This window comes from Anneissia japonica, unplaced genomic scaffold, assembly GCF_011630105.1.
Source record: "Anneissia japonica isolate Jap-2015-1 unplaced genomic scaffold, ASM1163010v1 scaffold275_len1219475_cov178, whole genome shotgun sequence".
Lineage (NCBI taxonomy): Eukaryota > Metazoa > Echinodermata > Crinoidea > Comatulida > Comatulidae > Anneissia > Anneissia japonica.
In genome coordinates this window covers 719,740-737,737 of record NW_022752912.1, presented here as the reverse complement: position 1 = coordinate 737,737, position 17,998 = coordinate 719,740, and the positions used below count along the sequence as shown (strand labels likewise).

Below are 17,998 nucleotides of genomic sequence, written 5' to 3'. Positions count from 1 at the left end.
TAGGCCTACGTAGAATACATTATTTTAATTAGAAGCTAGCCCACAACATTGTGTGATAATACATGTTGATTAGTTTATTATCTGTTGTTATACAACAAACATAAATCTATTTGGCCAATTTAACCTATTTCTAATTTAACAGTCGAAATATATCTAAAAAATATTTTTAGGATTAAAAAAGCAAAGAAAAAAAAGCAAGTCTTTAATAACATCATGAAAATCGATATTTCTGATCAATCTTACATGACCTACTTATTAATGTTTTCATGTATAAGATATCACCAAGGCAACACGTAAACAAATTTGACCAACCATCACTACTCACAGCTGAGCATGCGCTGTGCCTGATGTACTTAAGCATCTTCTGAATGAAGTTTCATATTAGTGATCTAAATTTCATGAGATGATATAGAGTAATATATCACCCTGAAGTACACGCTGAGAGGCTGTTGAATTTTCATGCTTAACCGTACCACTCAAGACGGCACCCTTGCGCACTATTTTGAACGTAAATATTCATTGAGGAAAAGGTAGGCTTACATCATTATAGACTGTCGATTTTGTAAGGTTATAACTAAATACTGGGAAAGTACAATGGGTATTTTAGCGGAATATCAGAATAAATCTTCAATATTATGGCTAGAGGCGAATTTTAATTTGTATAAGTGGCGAATGTAGTAGACCTATAAGCTATTTTTAATTTTTCCAATCATTTAGGTCTCATTGTCATTATTATAATGGTAGATACACATTTATTAGTTGTAAGTAAACTAAGATTCAGAGACACTTTCTTTTCTGATAGTTGATACGCATGATTAATATTTAAAATCACGTGTTCGCTTATGCCTGACTAGTATAGCAAAATACGAATTCTCACCTTTATTCACAAAGTAAGAGCGTTTGTAGTACAGTTTCATTTCATAATAATAACTTTTTTGGGCAATTCCTCACATCACCTATCTTCTTCGTGCCATGAGGCACTTAAGGCCATTATTCGACAATTAACAACAATATAAAACAAAATTATGTGCGCGATTTGAAGCTAGGCCTACGTATCACAACAAGCAATTATCAATAAGTTGAATAGAAAGTCATGTCTTAGTAATTTCCTCCTCCCAACAAAATTTCGGAAATAATTATGAAAGAGCTTCTAAAATGTCACGCTTTTATAAGTCAATGTACTAGAGGCGGTGTGATGATGCAGCTCTCAGCCATCGCACACAGCGCAAGTGATTTAATAAGTGCTGACGATGTGTTCCATGGTAAATCTATTTTACGTTTAGGTCACAGCTTTCAATGTCTTTCATCGAAATTACATCTAATGAACTATATAGCAACCGGTAATTATTTTCTAGAATGATACTCTTGCCCATTTTGAAACAAAAGCAGGAGTCATGAAGACACGCTCCACACTTTTTTTTTTATGATACTCCAAAATTTCTTTATGATAGTTTCTGTGACAAAAACTAGAGAATAAAAAAAGAAATGAAGGGAAATGGGGTCTGGACGACTTCAAACATTATGTGATTTGCCATTGATTTCCCTATACCAGTTCAATGTCATCTGAGGCTTGTGTTATTAACACAAACAAGGAGGAAAAGTTTGAATGCATTTTCAATCGCAAAAAAAAAAAATAATAATAATATACGACAATATCTCAAATACATGATCACGTAAAATGACGTGTCTTTAATTAGTCTATAGCTTGCAAGAAGGTTCTCTTGTAATTGAAAAGTCTCATTGTTTTAATGAGCGTCATTGTTGATAGTTAAGATCCTGAGTAGGTTTAATGCCTCCTGTCCTTGGCAAGAACTATTAATTAGCGTTGTCATTTTTGTTATTAAGTCTAATGTATATAGATTTGGTCTAAGATAAGGTAATGCTTTGGTTGTTACCTCTGCATGATGTCATTTGCTATGACTACTATATGATACATCTCCAGTATCTTCTGTTCTCGCATCCTGACACACACCTGTATAATTCATTCGCATCCCGCGTGGGTTTATATTGTCCGTCTATAATCGCTTATGATCTTCCACGGCTGCTTTGTAGCTACCTTTCCAGTTGTATCGATTCACTATCTTTTAACCATACGGAAACGTTTTCTAATCCGGGCGCTCACTGCTTCGTACGACCGTCGGCCAACGAATCCAACTCCGCTTCCTGTCGGTGTTAGACGACGCGAAGCCGTCTGCTGATTGTGGCAGCCTGAAAAAACGATCTGATGCGCGAGCATCGTGGCGTTGCACTCTCCATAGAATCGCGTCGGCCGACGACCGTCCGGCTCAGAGTCTTGGGTCACAGGCCTATGCTAAAAATGATTGAGATCTTTGTGTATGGTTGAACTATCTACTGGATATTCTTGTAGTAGGCGAGTGTGACACCATTGTTTTTACAACTTTCCCGATTCCTATTGATCGTGTTTACTTAAGTCTTAATACATGAAAATTGTAATATTAGATAATTAAATGTTTTCCCCTCTTCTCTTTTAGACTATGTTCTATTCAAAATCTGTCTGAAGCTAACGAACAGCGAGGTACCTTAAGCAAATTTTAGCAAAATTCTGAGTTGATAATAAGCACCAAAATGTACGGTCTAATTTTGGAAAGCATTCATGAGATGATCAAAGAACATTATGGTGAGGAGAAGTGGCTAGAAATCCGCAGTAAAGCGGACATCGACGAGCATATTTTTGTGACACATGATATCTACAGTGAGCGTGTGGTTCGTCAAATTTCTGAGGCAGCGAGCGAGGTCCTTGGGGTGACTGTCTCTGAATTTATGAACGCTAGTGGGACATATTTTGTCTCTTTCATGTCTAACTACGATTACGATCGTCTCCTAGGGTGCCTTGGCCGAACCATGAGTGATTTCCTCAACGGTCTTGATAACCTTCATGAGTACATTCGCTTCAGCTACCCGAAGCTCCGACCGCCTAGCTTTTTCTGCACAGACGAGACCGAAAAGGGGCTAACACTTCACTACCGATCAAAGAGACGAGGATTCATTCACTACGTGATGGGGCAGATTATTCAAGTCGGTAGAAATTTCTACGACATGGAAATCGACGTTCAAGTTACAAGCAGCGAATATAAAAGCGGAATGCAGTCTGTCGTCTACCGATTGAACTTCGAAAATAAAAATTACCGTAGGAATACGGAAAGCGTGTCCCGCTTCATGGAAAGAGCTCCCTCCCTGCAGCCTTTACATATTTTCAAAATATTTCCCTTCCATATTGTGTTCGATGATTCTATGACCATACAAAATGTTGGTAAGTTGATTGTTATTAATCTTACGTTAATTTAAGTTATTGTTTATTGACCTTTGACATAGTCGTGATCATTTGAAACTAGGAGATTCCTTGATCAATCGATCAATCAATAAATATATAAAGCCGTTCTATATAAAGTGACTGTATGTTAAAAGGCGCTTTTACAACAGCAAAACAGAAACTACTCTGGAATATAGATATGTTTTCAGTCTTTTCTCTTCTTATTAGGATAAATGTTTTCTTCACAATTACTCATCTTTTAAATTGAACAACAAAACAAAAAACAACAAAAACGAACGACTTGATGCTTTATATACTTCCCTTACATTTTGGAATCATTTATTTTAATAAACGTTTGAAAATTAGAATAGTAGAATTATTATAATTGATTGATATTCATTAACCAGGTTTACAACGTTCGCAAAATGTTTTGTAAAAACGTTTTGTGTTTGCTGACATTAGCAACAAGCCATGACACAACGATGTGGCTTTGTGAAAGGGGACATGGTCCCAAAAAAAAAGTGAAAGTGAACATGGTCCCAAAAAAAAGTGTGCGAGTCTATTTCTTATCTCTTTTTGTTTTATTTACCTTTTCCATTTAGCTGGGTGACGTAGACTATTAGGTGCACGATATGTTTGCATATTAGTTGTACTATTTTTGTATTTTCCATATAGTCGGGCAGTGACAAAACACATGATGGCTTCAATATAAGAAAAACGCTTATTCGAGAATGGCGCTTTTGTTAAAATAAAAAGTAGGGAGTATATTTATAATTAAATCTTTAAATAAAAAATAAAAAATATACGAATTTACAATAAACCTTTTGGTAATGTTCCCGTTTATCAGGCAACGTCCTCCAGACAGCTATTCCCTATCTCGTGGGCAAACCTATTGATCAAGAATTTGAGCTGATTAGACCGCTACTAGATTTTTGCTGGGAATCGGTAAGCCTGCGTTATACTTCTAATTTAGTTGATTATTTCATTATCATTCCAAAGATTTAAAGATCTTATCTTTAATGAATCTTATTTTATGTGTAATTTTAATGTTCTTATATTGTAATTTTTCATAATTTTTTTATATTTGCATGTTATAGAATTTAACCATTTTGTGGGTGATTTTAATGGGGTTTTTTTTGGTAATTAATACCATTAACTAAACTTAAAATAATAAATTAGTAATTGCGGAATTTGTATATCTTAATAATTTTAATGTTTTTAATGTATTGTAACATTCTCGCAATTCAGTTTTCTTTTTGTAAGTTACTGCAATGAGATGAAATAAATTAAGCTTGAACTTGAAGATAAGCAACAAGACAGATAACAATACCGACAGCAAATACACTAACAATAAAATCAACAATATCACTACCAATAGCAACAGCAACAAAAACAACAAGAACAGAAACAATAATAATAATTGTTATAATAATAATTATGATAATACATGATAATAATTAGACATGTAGCGTCTTCGTATTTCTTGAATAACCTCTTACAAATTAAACTATTCAAGACTATAAGAGTGTTTAACAGTTGCTTTTAAAGAGATTAAAAAATTTATTCAAAAGATCCTAATGTAATCTCTTCAATGTTATAATAAAAAACATCGACCGGTATGTATATCATTAGGATAATACCAGAATAATAGTAACACAATGTGACAGTGAATTTCGGAAAAATTAAACAGTAGAACCCCTTTCTTTTGTACACCTTAAGTTAATGGGTTTATTTGAGGTTACAAAATACGTTTAATTTGGAGAGGAGCATTTTGGATTATTTTTCGCATAGTATAAATGTAGGAGAATTATGTCAAATGTATATACATATATCTATATGTTTACCAAACTATGTTACAATAAATAAAATATATATATATATATGTAATATTTCAGGTAATTTCGCACGTAAATAATGTGTTTGAACTAGCCGCGACAACGCTGATACGAAGACCAACCAGGACAACTCGTTCGTCAAAAAGTGTTTCACAATCATGTAAGATTTATTTTAATTAAATTTATTTAAAGTTTGAAGATTCTTTTATGAATTTCTTTTTGCTTGAATGTATTGTTTGTTTATCTTGCAAGATAATTTGAAGAAGTTAAAACGATTATGTTCATTTTCAGCAAAGCGAAATGCAAGTAAAGACAGTACCCAATCTGACGAGAGTTATTCAGGTAGGTTAACCAACAAACCAATCATTTATCAATTAAGCACTAAATAAATCAACCAGTCAATCAGTCAGTCAATCAATCAATCAATCAATCAATCAATCAATCAATCAATCAATCAATCAATCAATCAATCGATAAATCAATCAGTATATCAGTGAATTAATTAATCAATCAATCAAGTGGTAAGTTAATCAATCAATCAATCATTTAGTCAGTCACTCAATCACGCAACCGATCAATCGATCAATCAATCAATCAATTAAACAATCTTGCTTTGTCAACCATTGTCTCATCCTGTATCACATTTATTTATTATTCGACAATCTTAAGAGAGGGTGGTTCTAAAGGCAAGGTTGACATTAAGGGTAACTTGAAGAGGCCCCCTTTCAAAACAATTCAAATGCAGATATAAAAATCTTATCACTAAGTCTTCTAAGTCGTTCCACCTCGACTTAGATACACCTCACTGATATTACTGGACGCGTTCAAAAGTTTTGTTTATTCTGTAAGTTACATTGTTTGGTAAGGAAGTTGGTTGTGTTCAAAGAAAGTTTGGAATTGTTTAATGAGCTTCTTGTTTTTAACAACTAGATGCTCTAACTATGGAAGTGAACCCTCGTCGAGTACGACTCAAAGGCCAGATGCAGTACATCAAAGAGTGGGATGCCATCATGTTCCTTTGTACCCCAGTGTAAGTTATTGTTATTGTTGCTATTTTCTTTTATACTATCGATTATTATTATTGAGAGTAAAAATGTTACCTTTCAGAGTCTTTGTTTAAATGTGAGTCCAAGCGTTTGTTGTTGTCACAACATCATCATTTAGGAAACTACCTTACTGTTTCTGTGACAGTTCTATGGTTGAACAATCATGTAACAGCAGGTCACTGAAGATAGCTGGTAGGTCATATCCTGTTCAGGGTGGGCTTCTGGGTGAGGATCTCAATGCTTTCCCTTATTTTTCTTTTCCACGGCACACTACTTCCATGTTTTCCATCTGTATTATGTGTTTTGTGGAGGTGGTATTAACCCTTTATCAGAGAAAGTCCCTCCCTGGGTCCTATTAAACATTCCTGGATTCGCCACTTATATCATGTCATTTATTTTGTCGTTAAAAACATTTAGAATGCAATAACAAATATAATTTTTAAAAAAGCACATCTAAAATCCCACAATGGAATTGGCGACCAGGACACAAAATGCCACCACTCTCAGCCAAATCGTTACGCCTCTGGATTGTTCAACTATAGAACAGTCACAGAACCAGAAAGCAGTTAACTGAATGATGCTGTTGTAACAACAGCGAAAGCTAGGACTGAGATTTAAACCAAGACTCTGAAAGGTACCATTGTCACTATCATGCAAAGAACGGAGTCAGATATTAGTATACATTCTGTTATTATTATTATTATTATTATTATTATTATTATTATTATTATTATTATTATTATTATTATTATTGTTATTGTTATTGTTATTGTTATTGTTATTATTATTATTATTATTGTTATTAGGCCTATAATAATTAATATTAATATTACAGTTAGTCCTACTAATAAAAATTTTATTATTATTATTATTATTATTGTTGTTGTTGTTGTTGTTGATGCTGTTGTTGTTTTTGTTACTATTGCTGTTAATTTGACTTCCAGTCAATAAGTGAAATGGTGTAATAACAATATCGATGTAAGTGTGGGCGTTACGTAAGCTCATACTTACAACAAAATTTAAGCGATGGCATGGTGGAGTGTGGGCTCGGCATCATTCAATCATTTCATTTTATTTATTTCATCATTTGATAAAAAAATACAATATTCTAAAAAATACACAAAGCAAGGCAATTAAAAATGTTTTCAGGAGGAAGACCGGATTGCCAATAGCTAAATAAGTTGCTTTCTGTGTTGCTCCCCAACACCTCCCCACAAAGATGTGTATCCCCCCCCTCCAACAAAATAAAATATAAATAATAACGTAAACAAATGGCTGCCATTTTAATTTATATATATTTAGATTGGTAACCCAAATTGGCAATCTAAATCAGCGTCCATAATCCGTTTCACACTTAAAATAATCAAATTCACTCAGCAAGATTGTTTCACCAGTCCCTATATCAACTTATATCAACATAGATTAGTTATTAAGCCAATGGCATATTGACATATGCATTAGTTATTATCATTATAATATTTGCACTGGATATATCATTAATAGACGTTATTAAAGGGGAAATAATAACAGGGCCTCATAATAAATAGAGCCTAACATCAATAATACTAGGCCTAATTATATGTCAGTCGGGTGTTAAACGCAACGTTGAAGGAAAATCTTAAGAAAGATCAAAGTGTTATGTAACTTTTTTCAGAAGGATGACGAAACTCCAACGAAATGAGAACTCCGATAAGAACTACTATTCATTGTGCCCAAAAACAAAATCGCGTTCGCCAGCAACTTATCGTATAGCGCCGCTGCTATATTTTTTGGTCCCAAGTCCCAACAACGCCTGGCATATTCTTCTTATCAAAAAATTCAACATTTCGAAAACAATATTCGGTTAGATTGGACCAAAACAATACGATATACTGGTACGCAATATAACATGGAAAACTAGGCTAATAATTAAAAATGTGCCTTTCCATTAAGCCCCCCCCCCTTGAATATTGTTGCTATGGTGCTCAAAACGACTGTGTGAAAACACCTTAGACAATCTAAGAAGTGTGTCTGTGGGACAAAACGTGTGTTTGTTAGACACGCGCGTATTTCTGGCCCTGTTCCGATTGGTCAGTTGTTAAGTTTGATTGACACTCCAGAGAGTTTCATTGCTTTTTTATAGAATGGAAAACATAAACACAATGGCTGCAGCAGGGTTGTATGTGAATGACTTTAGCATGCATGATTCCAGTCGTGACCTTATATTGGCTGGAACACAGCAATCCACTGAGTTGAAGATGGCACTCGACCAGGTACGCCATTCATTTTGTTTGATATATTAGACTGGCCCTTAACTAACTTTGCTATACGTTTAATCTCAAAGTGTAACAAGACCAGGTTTAATAATGCATGTTCTACCTTTTATAAAATTAAATATGGTCGAAATTATAAAAATTAAATATAAACAAGTTGTCATAATCGAATGATATTTACCGTCATGATAATATCTAACCAGTTTCTGTTTAGTTAGTGGTTAAGATTAGAAGTGAGTCTTCTTGTAAGGAACACGTACCAACGCATAAACAAACACGCATTATATCCGCTAGGTACCTCACATAATACTGTACTTAGAAACTATGATTATGTAAGCCTACTCTTTAATAAAGTTTTGACAAATATGTTACTGTAATCGTTTGCCATTTCACCTTAAGGAGCAACGCAAAAGTGCCCAATTGGAAGAGAGTATGAGGAAGTTAGACGTGGAAGTAAAGAAAACAGATTCGTTACTCTATCAGATGATTCCGAAACCTGTAGCGGAAAAACTCCGCAAAGGAGACTCGGCGACGAGTACATGTGAGGTAGGACTGCAAGATGTCGTCGCTTCCTCAATACACACAACATCCTTTTATTTTATTCTATTTCAAGAATATTTTGTAAGGGTGGTCTAAACAGCCAGAGCTAATCATTAAGGACCCTCGAAACATTAAGTTACAACAAGAAACAACGGAAAATGAAATGGATTTAGTACATAATTTTAATAATACAAAAAACAAAAATGAAAATACAAATGTAAAATAACAATAACATAAATGAATAAAAACAGAAATAAGTTAAATAAAATATAAATTTTCATAAATGAATATTGAATATAATAATTTAATTAATAAGAAAAGAAACAGAATAATTATTAGATAATAAATGATAACACACAAACACACACAATTTATATAATTAATCAGATAACTAAAAGAAAATAGAAAACAAGGATGAAACAAAAAAAGAAAAAAAAATGAACCAAGTTTTTGGCCACCCTGAAGAGAGAAAACAAAAGAAAAGAACTAAACGAGGGAAAGGCTATAGAGATAGCTTTTGAGAAATGATGTAAAGGAGAAGCTTGCAGCATTTCTGATATTTTATAGAGGAAGTGAGTTAAAAAGGAGGGGAATTGAAGCTGAACAAATATTTAAACAGTTCTAGGAATACAGAGATCACCTTTAGTGATCTGGAGAGTATTCACACTGTAGGCCTTTACTATTAATATATTTTTCACACTCAGAGCAAGGACATTGCAGCGCTTGCCAATCCTATTTATATATTATGAATACACCATACAGTAAGATAGTAAAAAGAATGCGGACATTATCGTATAATAATAACATTAATCATTGGATTCCAGCCGCATATCTTTACATTTTATTTATTGATTTAAAAGTAAAATCTGCTTAAGTTCTATGAATCAACACAGCCTGATTTGGAGAGTCATGGCTGCTTTGTTGTGCTTTACGTTGTATTGATATACACATTTAAATAAAAATATATATTTTTTTATAAATATATACTGAGGCTCTAAATTGCTTAAAAATAAGAACAAAATAAAATTGAGGCTGAGGTAAAGTGTCAAATGATGTTTTTATTATTTTAAAATTAATAAACCAACAAGTCTTATCTGTGCTTTAGGTGTAGCAGTTATGACTACGTAATACCCTCTATATTACAGTAAAGTTATATACTGCTGTACAATAATGATTCTTTATATCTTTAAAACTTGTGTAATCTGAGAAAAAAGAACATTTTGAGTCAGAAATCAGCCACAAATTTTACTGGTTCTTATATTTAAAAAAAGTATACACCTAATTTGTGTTTTCTGTGTAGCATGTATCCTCGATATTATTGTACTTTTTAGACTCTTTGAATTTTTGCTATTTCGTGTTAGTGTTATATACGTTATTACCTTCACTCTAATATTAGGAGTTATTACCTGTAGGCCTATGTTTTTGATATTTTGGCAGACTTGTTCTTCTTAATTATTATAATAACACTTTCAGACATCGGGTGCTGTTCTGTATGTTTTAACGACTACATGCCTTTATAGCAACAACTAAAAACATGTACTTTTAGGCCTACAGTGTAACGCATGTCCAGTATTTCTGTGTGGCAGCGTAAAGAAATACAGAATAGTAATAATTATACAGCATATAATAGTAGCAAAAATGCGGACATATTATACAAACATTAATCATTGGATTTTTGCCACATATCTACATACAAACCTGCAAAAACTACAGGTACTTTATGCCAGTTTATTAGATCGTAATATTGAATTTTAATCCGCATCCTCATAAACCCAGAGCCTATGTTTACGTCTCAGTCAGTATGCCTACCAACTTCGTGTTTGACAATAATCAGTAATAATTTGACTTGAACACGTAATTCACATTTCTGAATGACTTGATTTAAAGGGTTACATCACTTCCCCACAGGTATTCCAGTGTGTGACGATTTTGTTCAGTGACGTGGTCGGGTTTACTACCATCTGTTCGAGAATCACACCGATGGCGGTGGTGGCCATGTTGAATAGCATGTATACAAAATTTGATAATCTCTGTGAAACATATGATGTCTATAAGGTGAGAATCAAACACATTTTGTTATGATAATTATTATGTTGACAGTAATTATGATGGTTTTAAGAAAATAATGATGAGGAATGATGACAAGGATGAAAATGATGATGTTGATGGTTAATGATGATGATGAGGGTAGGGATAATGATGATGATGATGGTGGTAATGATGATGATGATGATAGCTGTTGTATTTTTAAAAATAATTCTTAATTTGTCCTCATTCTAATTGGAAATCGGGAATTTGATGACTGGGATAATGATGATGAGGATGATGATGATGATGATGATGATGATGGTAACAATGATGATGATAGTAGTATGATGGTAATTGCTGATGTATTTTTTAAAATAATTCTATATTTGTCCTCATTCTAATGGGAAATCGGAAATTTTTAAATTGAATACAATTTGATTGGGAAAAGTTACGTAAGAGTTAATTTAGGTGCTACGGAAACATTGCCTTGTTGGACACAAATTTTAAAAACCACTTGGCTTTCTGTCGTTTGATGATGTGATCTTCGGAATTACTAATTCAAAGATGAAAACAAGAATAAACAAATCGAGTAACCATGATACAGTATCAATCAGTAAAAGAGCTTTTAAACCCAATAATGCTGCTCAGAATTTCAAATTCGTCATGAAATTTCAACCTTAAAATAAAATATGTTAATGTTCTACTCTAGTTGAATAATTAAATTCTTAACTTAGCGAAATCCAAATTAGTACTATATATAATTAATCTGGTATAAACCGGAGTACTATTTGATTAGTAGAAAAATTGAACACTCGTGAAACTGTTTATGATTACATCAAGCAATCTGTTTAATTGCGTCAGGACGTTATTATGACACAGACTTGCTTTGCTAGGTTTTGCTGTTAGGTTAATCCACCCCATACGCCTCAGGATACGTTCATATTCTCAGTTAATTGAATGATATATACGAATTTTCATCATATATAGCATGACGCCTTAAACGCAATATTAGGCCTATGTCGTATTCTAAGTCTCGGATGTAGGTTTGTCTTTGTGATGATGTTGCATGTTTTCCAATTCTGTTGTCTTTTGTTTAATCACTGCAAAATTCACTTCAAAACGCCATTCCCTAAATTGCATGAAAGCATTATTATTAGCGAAAATTAAGCCAGACAACGTCGGCTGATAATACGTTTCAACAGACAACCTTTTAATTTCACTGTTCCCTGCTTTTACCAACTCTTCGTCAACAATGACTTCACAACGCACGACTGATTCATCAGTAGACATGCTAAGGTTGATATAATATTCACACATGAAACAAACACACACAAACAACAAATGCACTAATTAAAATCATGTTCACACGAGATCAAACTGAGAATGCGTGTTATATTATATCAGTCGAGTATTAGGTACCATACACACTGCAATAGTCTCTACACAGTGTACGTTAAAACTGTGTAGTTTGTGGGGCAACACATTTGTGTTTGTAGGACAACGCGTATTCCTAGCCTGCTCTAATTGGTCAGTGTTATTGGGTTTTTGACAGGATTTGAACTGAACATCTTCGTTTCCAATGTTGAGCTCAATACACACTATCAAGATTTATTTATTTATTTGTTTGTTTCCGTTAAATCCCGCTCCTTGAATACAGTATTGTTGCCACAACAGGTCACACAACACGGCAGTGTAAAAGTATTCGGAAACACGTGCGTTTGTGAGACATGTGCGTATTAGTGGCCCTGTTCTGATTGGTCAATTGTTAAGTTTGACTGACAATCTGGAAAGGTCCATTACGAATTGCCAATAGACACGATGATGTCCATATATGGGCATGATCCTGTCATATACACATATATTGTTGAATCACAGGTATCGCTTACATGTTGATGGTGTTCAAGTTTCATGTATGTATTTCTCTCTATTAGGTGGAGACAATTGGAGATGCTTACATGATAGTGTCCGGGGCTCCGACCCCGACTGATGACCACGCCTTAAGGGTATCTGAAATGGCCCTGTCCATGATAGAAGCTATGCATGACTTAAAAGAACCCGACACAGGTGAACATATGAAGATACGCGCAGGTAAGTAGATCACTAAAGCCGGGCACTCACTGCGTCGTGCGACGGTCGTACGACGAATCCAACTCCGCTTCCTGTGAGCGCTAGACGACGCGACGCCGTCTGCTGATGGTCGGTGGCCATCTGCCGAGATCGTCATTGTGCGCGCGTCGTCGCGTTGCGTCCTACATAGCATCGCGTCGACTGACGACTGTCGGAGGCAGTAGGTACACGGCTTTTGTTTCACTTGATAACATTTGGATATAACATTCTTACACAAATTATACATACTGTTATTAGTTAAATTAGTTATTTATTAGTATACTTAAGCAGCGTGATGACAATGGACGTGTGGTATAAGTCCTCCAAACTATTATAGTCATAACTGAAACTAATTCAGCTCCTAGTTTAATTTAGCCAACTACTTTCTCGAAAATTAATCGAGAAACGGACGGTACAAACGGATTCAACTGAATGTCATGGTATTCTATACAGGAGTCCACTCGGGAGTAGTAGTTGCCGGAGTGGTTGGCTTGAAAATGCCCCGGTACTGCTTGTTTGGTGACACTGTTAACACCGCCTCAAGAATGGAATCTACCAGCGAGGGACAGCGCATTCACATCAGTCAAGTTACTAAGGACGTCCTAGGTAACTGTCCGTATGTTATCGAAGAAAGAGGCTCAATCGAAGTTAAGGTATGAATCAGTCGTAGAGGGGGTGATTTTGAATTATTACAGCAAGTATTTTTTTATTTTATCTTGTTCTGAGTAGGCTACCGCATCATCATCATTTGCGCGAGCAATTCGATGTAAAAATAGAAAAATAAAATGTTCAAAATGTCTAAACGAAGAAAAGTCCAACATGCTTTAGTTAAAAACGACAAAATTAGTAGGCCTATTATCATGCCATTTCGTATTTAATTTTGGCGATGGTCTGACCATAGTGATGGCGGCGCTATCTCAAAATCGGGAATGTGCAACTTCGTCACTCCCTTCGCGTTCGTGCCTGTTCATAAATTAAAATTTCAGTTTCTTGTGGCCTAAAAACGCATTGAAACGGTTTTTACTGTGGAAGGTGCTATAAGAATGACCATTGACCACAGTCCAGTAAAATATATAATGCTAAATATATTTACATGTTCAACAATTTCAGCCAAAAGAAACACGAGAATATTTGGGATGTTTATAAGCCTAACGCTTATCAAAAATCATTTACACACCGCCACTGATACCTGATGTACTTGTCAATAACGTGACATCAATTATTTTAACTTCTTTCCAGCATTATTTAACCTAGGCCTGTGTGAATAATAACGTCGATGAAATTGGCTGGAAGCCGGTTGCTGTTAGAGTGCTTTTTCTGGAACATGCAATATTAGAATACATTTTTTTTTTTCAATCAGGATAATGCTACCAAATTGATTATTTTGTAAATTTATTCATTGTATTTTTCTCTCCTGAAATGATAGACCAGAAGAGCATTAAATTCAGGGTAAACATATATTATATTTCCTTAATACAATTTAATGAATTTATTCATTAAATTTAAAATAAAATTAAATACTTAATATCAAAGCGGTGAATGTGTAACGTGAGCTTTTGATTACGTTTGTCATTTTCCCTTTTATATCAAATATTCTATACATTTATTCAAATTAATAATTATATATAGGCTTATATATCATATGTATATATATAAGGCAAGCATCTTAACCCCATTGAAATTCTAATACCTGTCTCTTATACACATCTAGATGTGTATAAGAGACAGAGTACGAATGTACGTTCTATTCTCGTCTGATGGATTCTAGTATTCAAACCTGCCAGCGCCCGACCCTGAACTAAACTATAGTGCAAAGGATGAATATTTCACATCCAGACGTTCATTTTACAGTTCAAATCCCACATAACACTTAATGCAATTTTTTGTTAAAATACTTTTAATCAGGGCAAAGGATCTATGAAGACCTATTGGTTAAAGGGCCGTAGAGATGATGCACCGCCATTCACTTGTTTTAAGAAACTTGGTTACCATGACAGCGACGACTCAGAACTGTAAGTCAAACTGTATTATTTGTTTTCTGTTTTCGCTCCGTATGAGAAAGGCGGATAATTTCCATGTATTATTTGTTTCATCTTTCCATTCCTTACAACAGCTGGTTGCACTAAGATTGGAGCTCATGCTCTACATAAATCTCTGTCCAGACTGTAGCAGTTTCTTTGACAAAATATGACGTAGGCCTATTCTCATATATAGTCATGATGTGATGTGCTCTTCAAATAGGCCTAGCTCAACTTCTTTCAGCGCCGGTGACGATGTGATGTGCTCTTCAAATAGGCCTAGCTCAACTTCTTTCAGCGCCGGTGACAAGTCTTTTTTTTTTTTTTTTAGTTTTTTTTTTTTCTTCTTTCAGCGCCGGTGACAAGTCTTTTTTTTTTTTAGTTTTTTTTTTATTTATTTATTTTTTGGTTTGTTTTTGCTTTAATAGGCGCTTTAGAAATGGGCATTTTTCAGCAAACTCAGAAAAAAAAATGAGAATTTTAAAATTGACTTTATTAAGTCAGGTTTGGTACCATATGAAAGGAATTTTTAGTTTAGGTCAAATTTACATAAATGACCAATTGCCATTGCTAATTTGCATATGCAAATTAGCATAATTTGAAGTAGCAAAATAAGGGTTGACATTGCATTTTTAACATTCCTAAAAAATACAATATTTAATTTAATACAAAATAAATTTGATATGTACGGCAATTAAAATAAAATTTAGTAAGTTAAATTGTTGTAAACATTTTTATTTCATGACCCATTGATTTCATAAAGTCTAAGTTTCTCGATGTCACGCTCTGACGTAAAAAGTGATTGTTATTTCAAATACTCCTGGATGAAATTTCAAAATGTATGGCAAAGTTCTGAAGCACAGTTCTGAAAAAAAACATTGATACCTACTAAGAAATCATTTTCATTTTCCTTAAGAACTCACCCCAACAGAGAAGAAAATGCATTCGATTCGTCACGCTGCGACGTTTTTGCGTGACAGCGTGACAGCAGTATTTTTTTTATTAACATACTGAGACCTTCCCCAATTTTTTTGAAGTTAAATTCATATTTCAGTAATCTGCATATTGCTGCTTACCAGGAAAAATATTTTTTTTGTAAACATTTTTACTTCATGGACCATTGATCTAGTAATAACCTATACTTTTCTATGTTTATGTGCTGTGACATAAAAGTGACTTTTTAAAGTTTATTTAAACACTAGTGAATTAATTTTTTTAATGACATTCATACATTTAAAATCATGTTAATTTAATTGAAGACTTTCAGCAACCAAGAGAAAAGTACTTCGAAGTTTGTCACGCCATGACGATTTGGAGTCACGGCGTGACGTCACGACCTGACATTAGTCTCTATATGGATATTTTTCAATGCTATTCTTTCAATTGTGTGCTAAATAAACATTATTGGTTTTGGATCATGAAGTATCATGCATTTCAATAATTGTGTAGAGTTTTTTTAAGAGAATCCATTTAATTACTTTACATTATCATACGATTTGTATGCATACCAGTAACGTCTGGATCTGATCGACTTGGTTGACACCTGGCTTTTTATGTAAAGGATTTAAATTGTTTCCGAGTATTTATTCAGTTAATATTGTATTTATTTTACCATATTGTTTAAGTTTGAGCAATTTTCTGTTAATATATTATAATCTATAAATGCTATAAAATGGTGATAATTCACATGTCACGCGATGATGGTCACGCCGTGACGCTAACCCCTAATGCATTTTGGCATATTATTCAAAGCATCCTGAATTGAAAATAAATTAAGGTGTTTAAATAACTAAAATAAAGTAAAGTATGTAGTGTACTTTCACAGGAATTTTCATTTTAAATTTAACCCTAAAAACATGTAAAAAGAAATGTCACGCCGTGACGCTCGAAAGAAACAATATTTTTGCTATGATAGCGATATATAATTGTCAAATGTTTAGTAAATTCTTATAGTCTTATGCATGCCTGTCTTAGGTACCAGTTATGTCCACCAAAGGTATCTACTATTTTTGAAAAACTGCTATTAGTGTAGACATTTTTGCTAAAATGTCACGCTGTGACAATGCCCAAAATATGTGTTTTATTATTTATTAATATATGGTCATGATGTGATGTCATCATGATCATGTTTAGGCATGTTTTTGTCAAATAAAATGTAATAGTCTGCATATAATGACTACGGTGCTATCATTGCATCGTACATTGCGTAGTTGTCCCCGGACCAATCGGGAAGGCTCCTCGATTCGACGAACCAATCAGCGTCGACGATAGCTGTCGGTGATAGTATGTAGCAATTTTATGGAAACTTTAATCACATGAAGTTTGAAAAGCAGTCGTTTTTAGGCGTGAGAAAATTAATTTTGTTTTGACAGGGTTTGAACCTGAACCATGGAATTAGGAGGCAAGCATCTTAACCCCATTGAAATTCTAATACTTTATGATTTATTGAAATAATACTCGATACGAAATCATAATTAGGCCTATATATATATATATATATATATATATGGAGTGTATAAATTATTCCCCGATAAATTATCAAAGAAAGGTAAATACAGTGTTCGAATAAAGGACTTAATAAATACATCGTGTAGCATAGCTCTCAACGAATGTAGTCCTGTGAATAAATGAATAAAGAAATTGTGTAATAAAATGCCTCTGGCGGGACTCGAACCTGCGACCTCTCGCTGTCAAGGCGAGTGTCATAACCACTAGACCACGGAGGCTTCATGGTTGAACAGATTCAAATACCACCAGATACACTCTATTACACAATAGGTACGGCTAGAAACAAATAAGTGCATATAACATAAATCAAGGTAGCCGTTAACACTGTTAAATCATATATGAATTATCAAAGAAAGGTAAATACAGTGTTCGAATAAAGGACTTAATAAATACA

General features: G+C 33.9%; 1 protein-coding gene across 2 annotated transcripts in view; it reads left to right on the top strand.

Moving 5' to 3' along the window:
• The first annotated feature begins 321 nt into the window (after positions 1-321).
• Positions 322-17,998, top strand: part of LOC117122461 (soluble guanylate cyclase 88E-like) — a 20,039-nt gene continuing 2,362 nt past the window's right edge. Inside the window, exons 1-12 of one of the 2 annotated variants that reach the window (XM_033268045.1) lie at positions 322-530; positions 2,493-3,271; positions 4,119-4,216; positions 5,167-5,266; positions 5,398-5,448; positions 6,037-6,136; positions 8,275-8,404; positions 8,804-8,950; positions 10,853-10,999; positions 12,904-13,060; positions 13,532-13,731; positions 14,984-15,090. In XM_033268045.1, coding sequence (XP_033123936.1) covers positions 2,587-3,271; positions 4,119-4,216; positions 5,167-5,266; positions 5,398-5,448; positions 6,037-6,136; positions 8,275-8,404; positions 8,804-8,950; positions 10,853-10,999; positions 12,904-13,060; positions 13,532-13,731; positions 14,984-15,090 — 1,922 coding nt within the window. In that variant the 5' untranslated portion in view covers positions 322-530; positions 2,493-2,586. The remainder of the gene's footprint in view (positions 531-2,492; positions 3,272-4,118; positions 4,217-5,166; positions 5,267-5,397; positions 5,449-6,036; positions 6,137-8,274; positions 8,405-8,803; positions 8,951-10,852; positions 11,000-12,903; positions 13,061-13,531; positions 13,732-14,983; positions 15,091-17,998) is intronic. The other variant, XM_033268046.1, reaches the window with a different exon arrangement.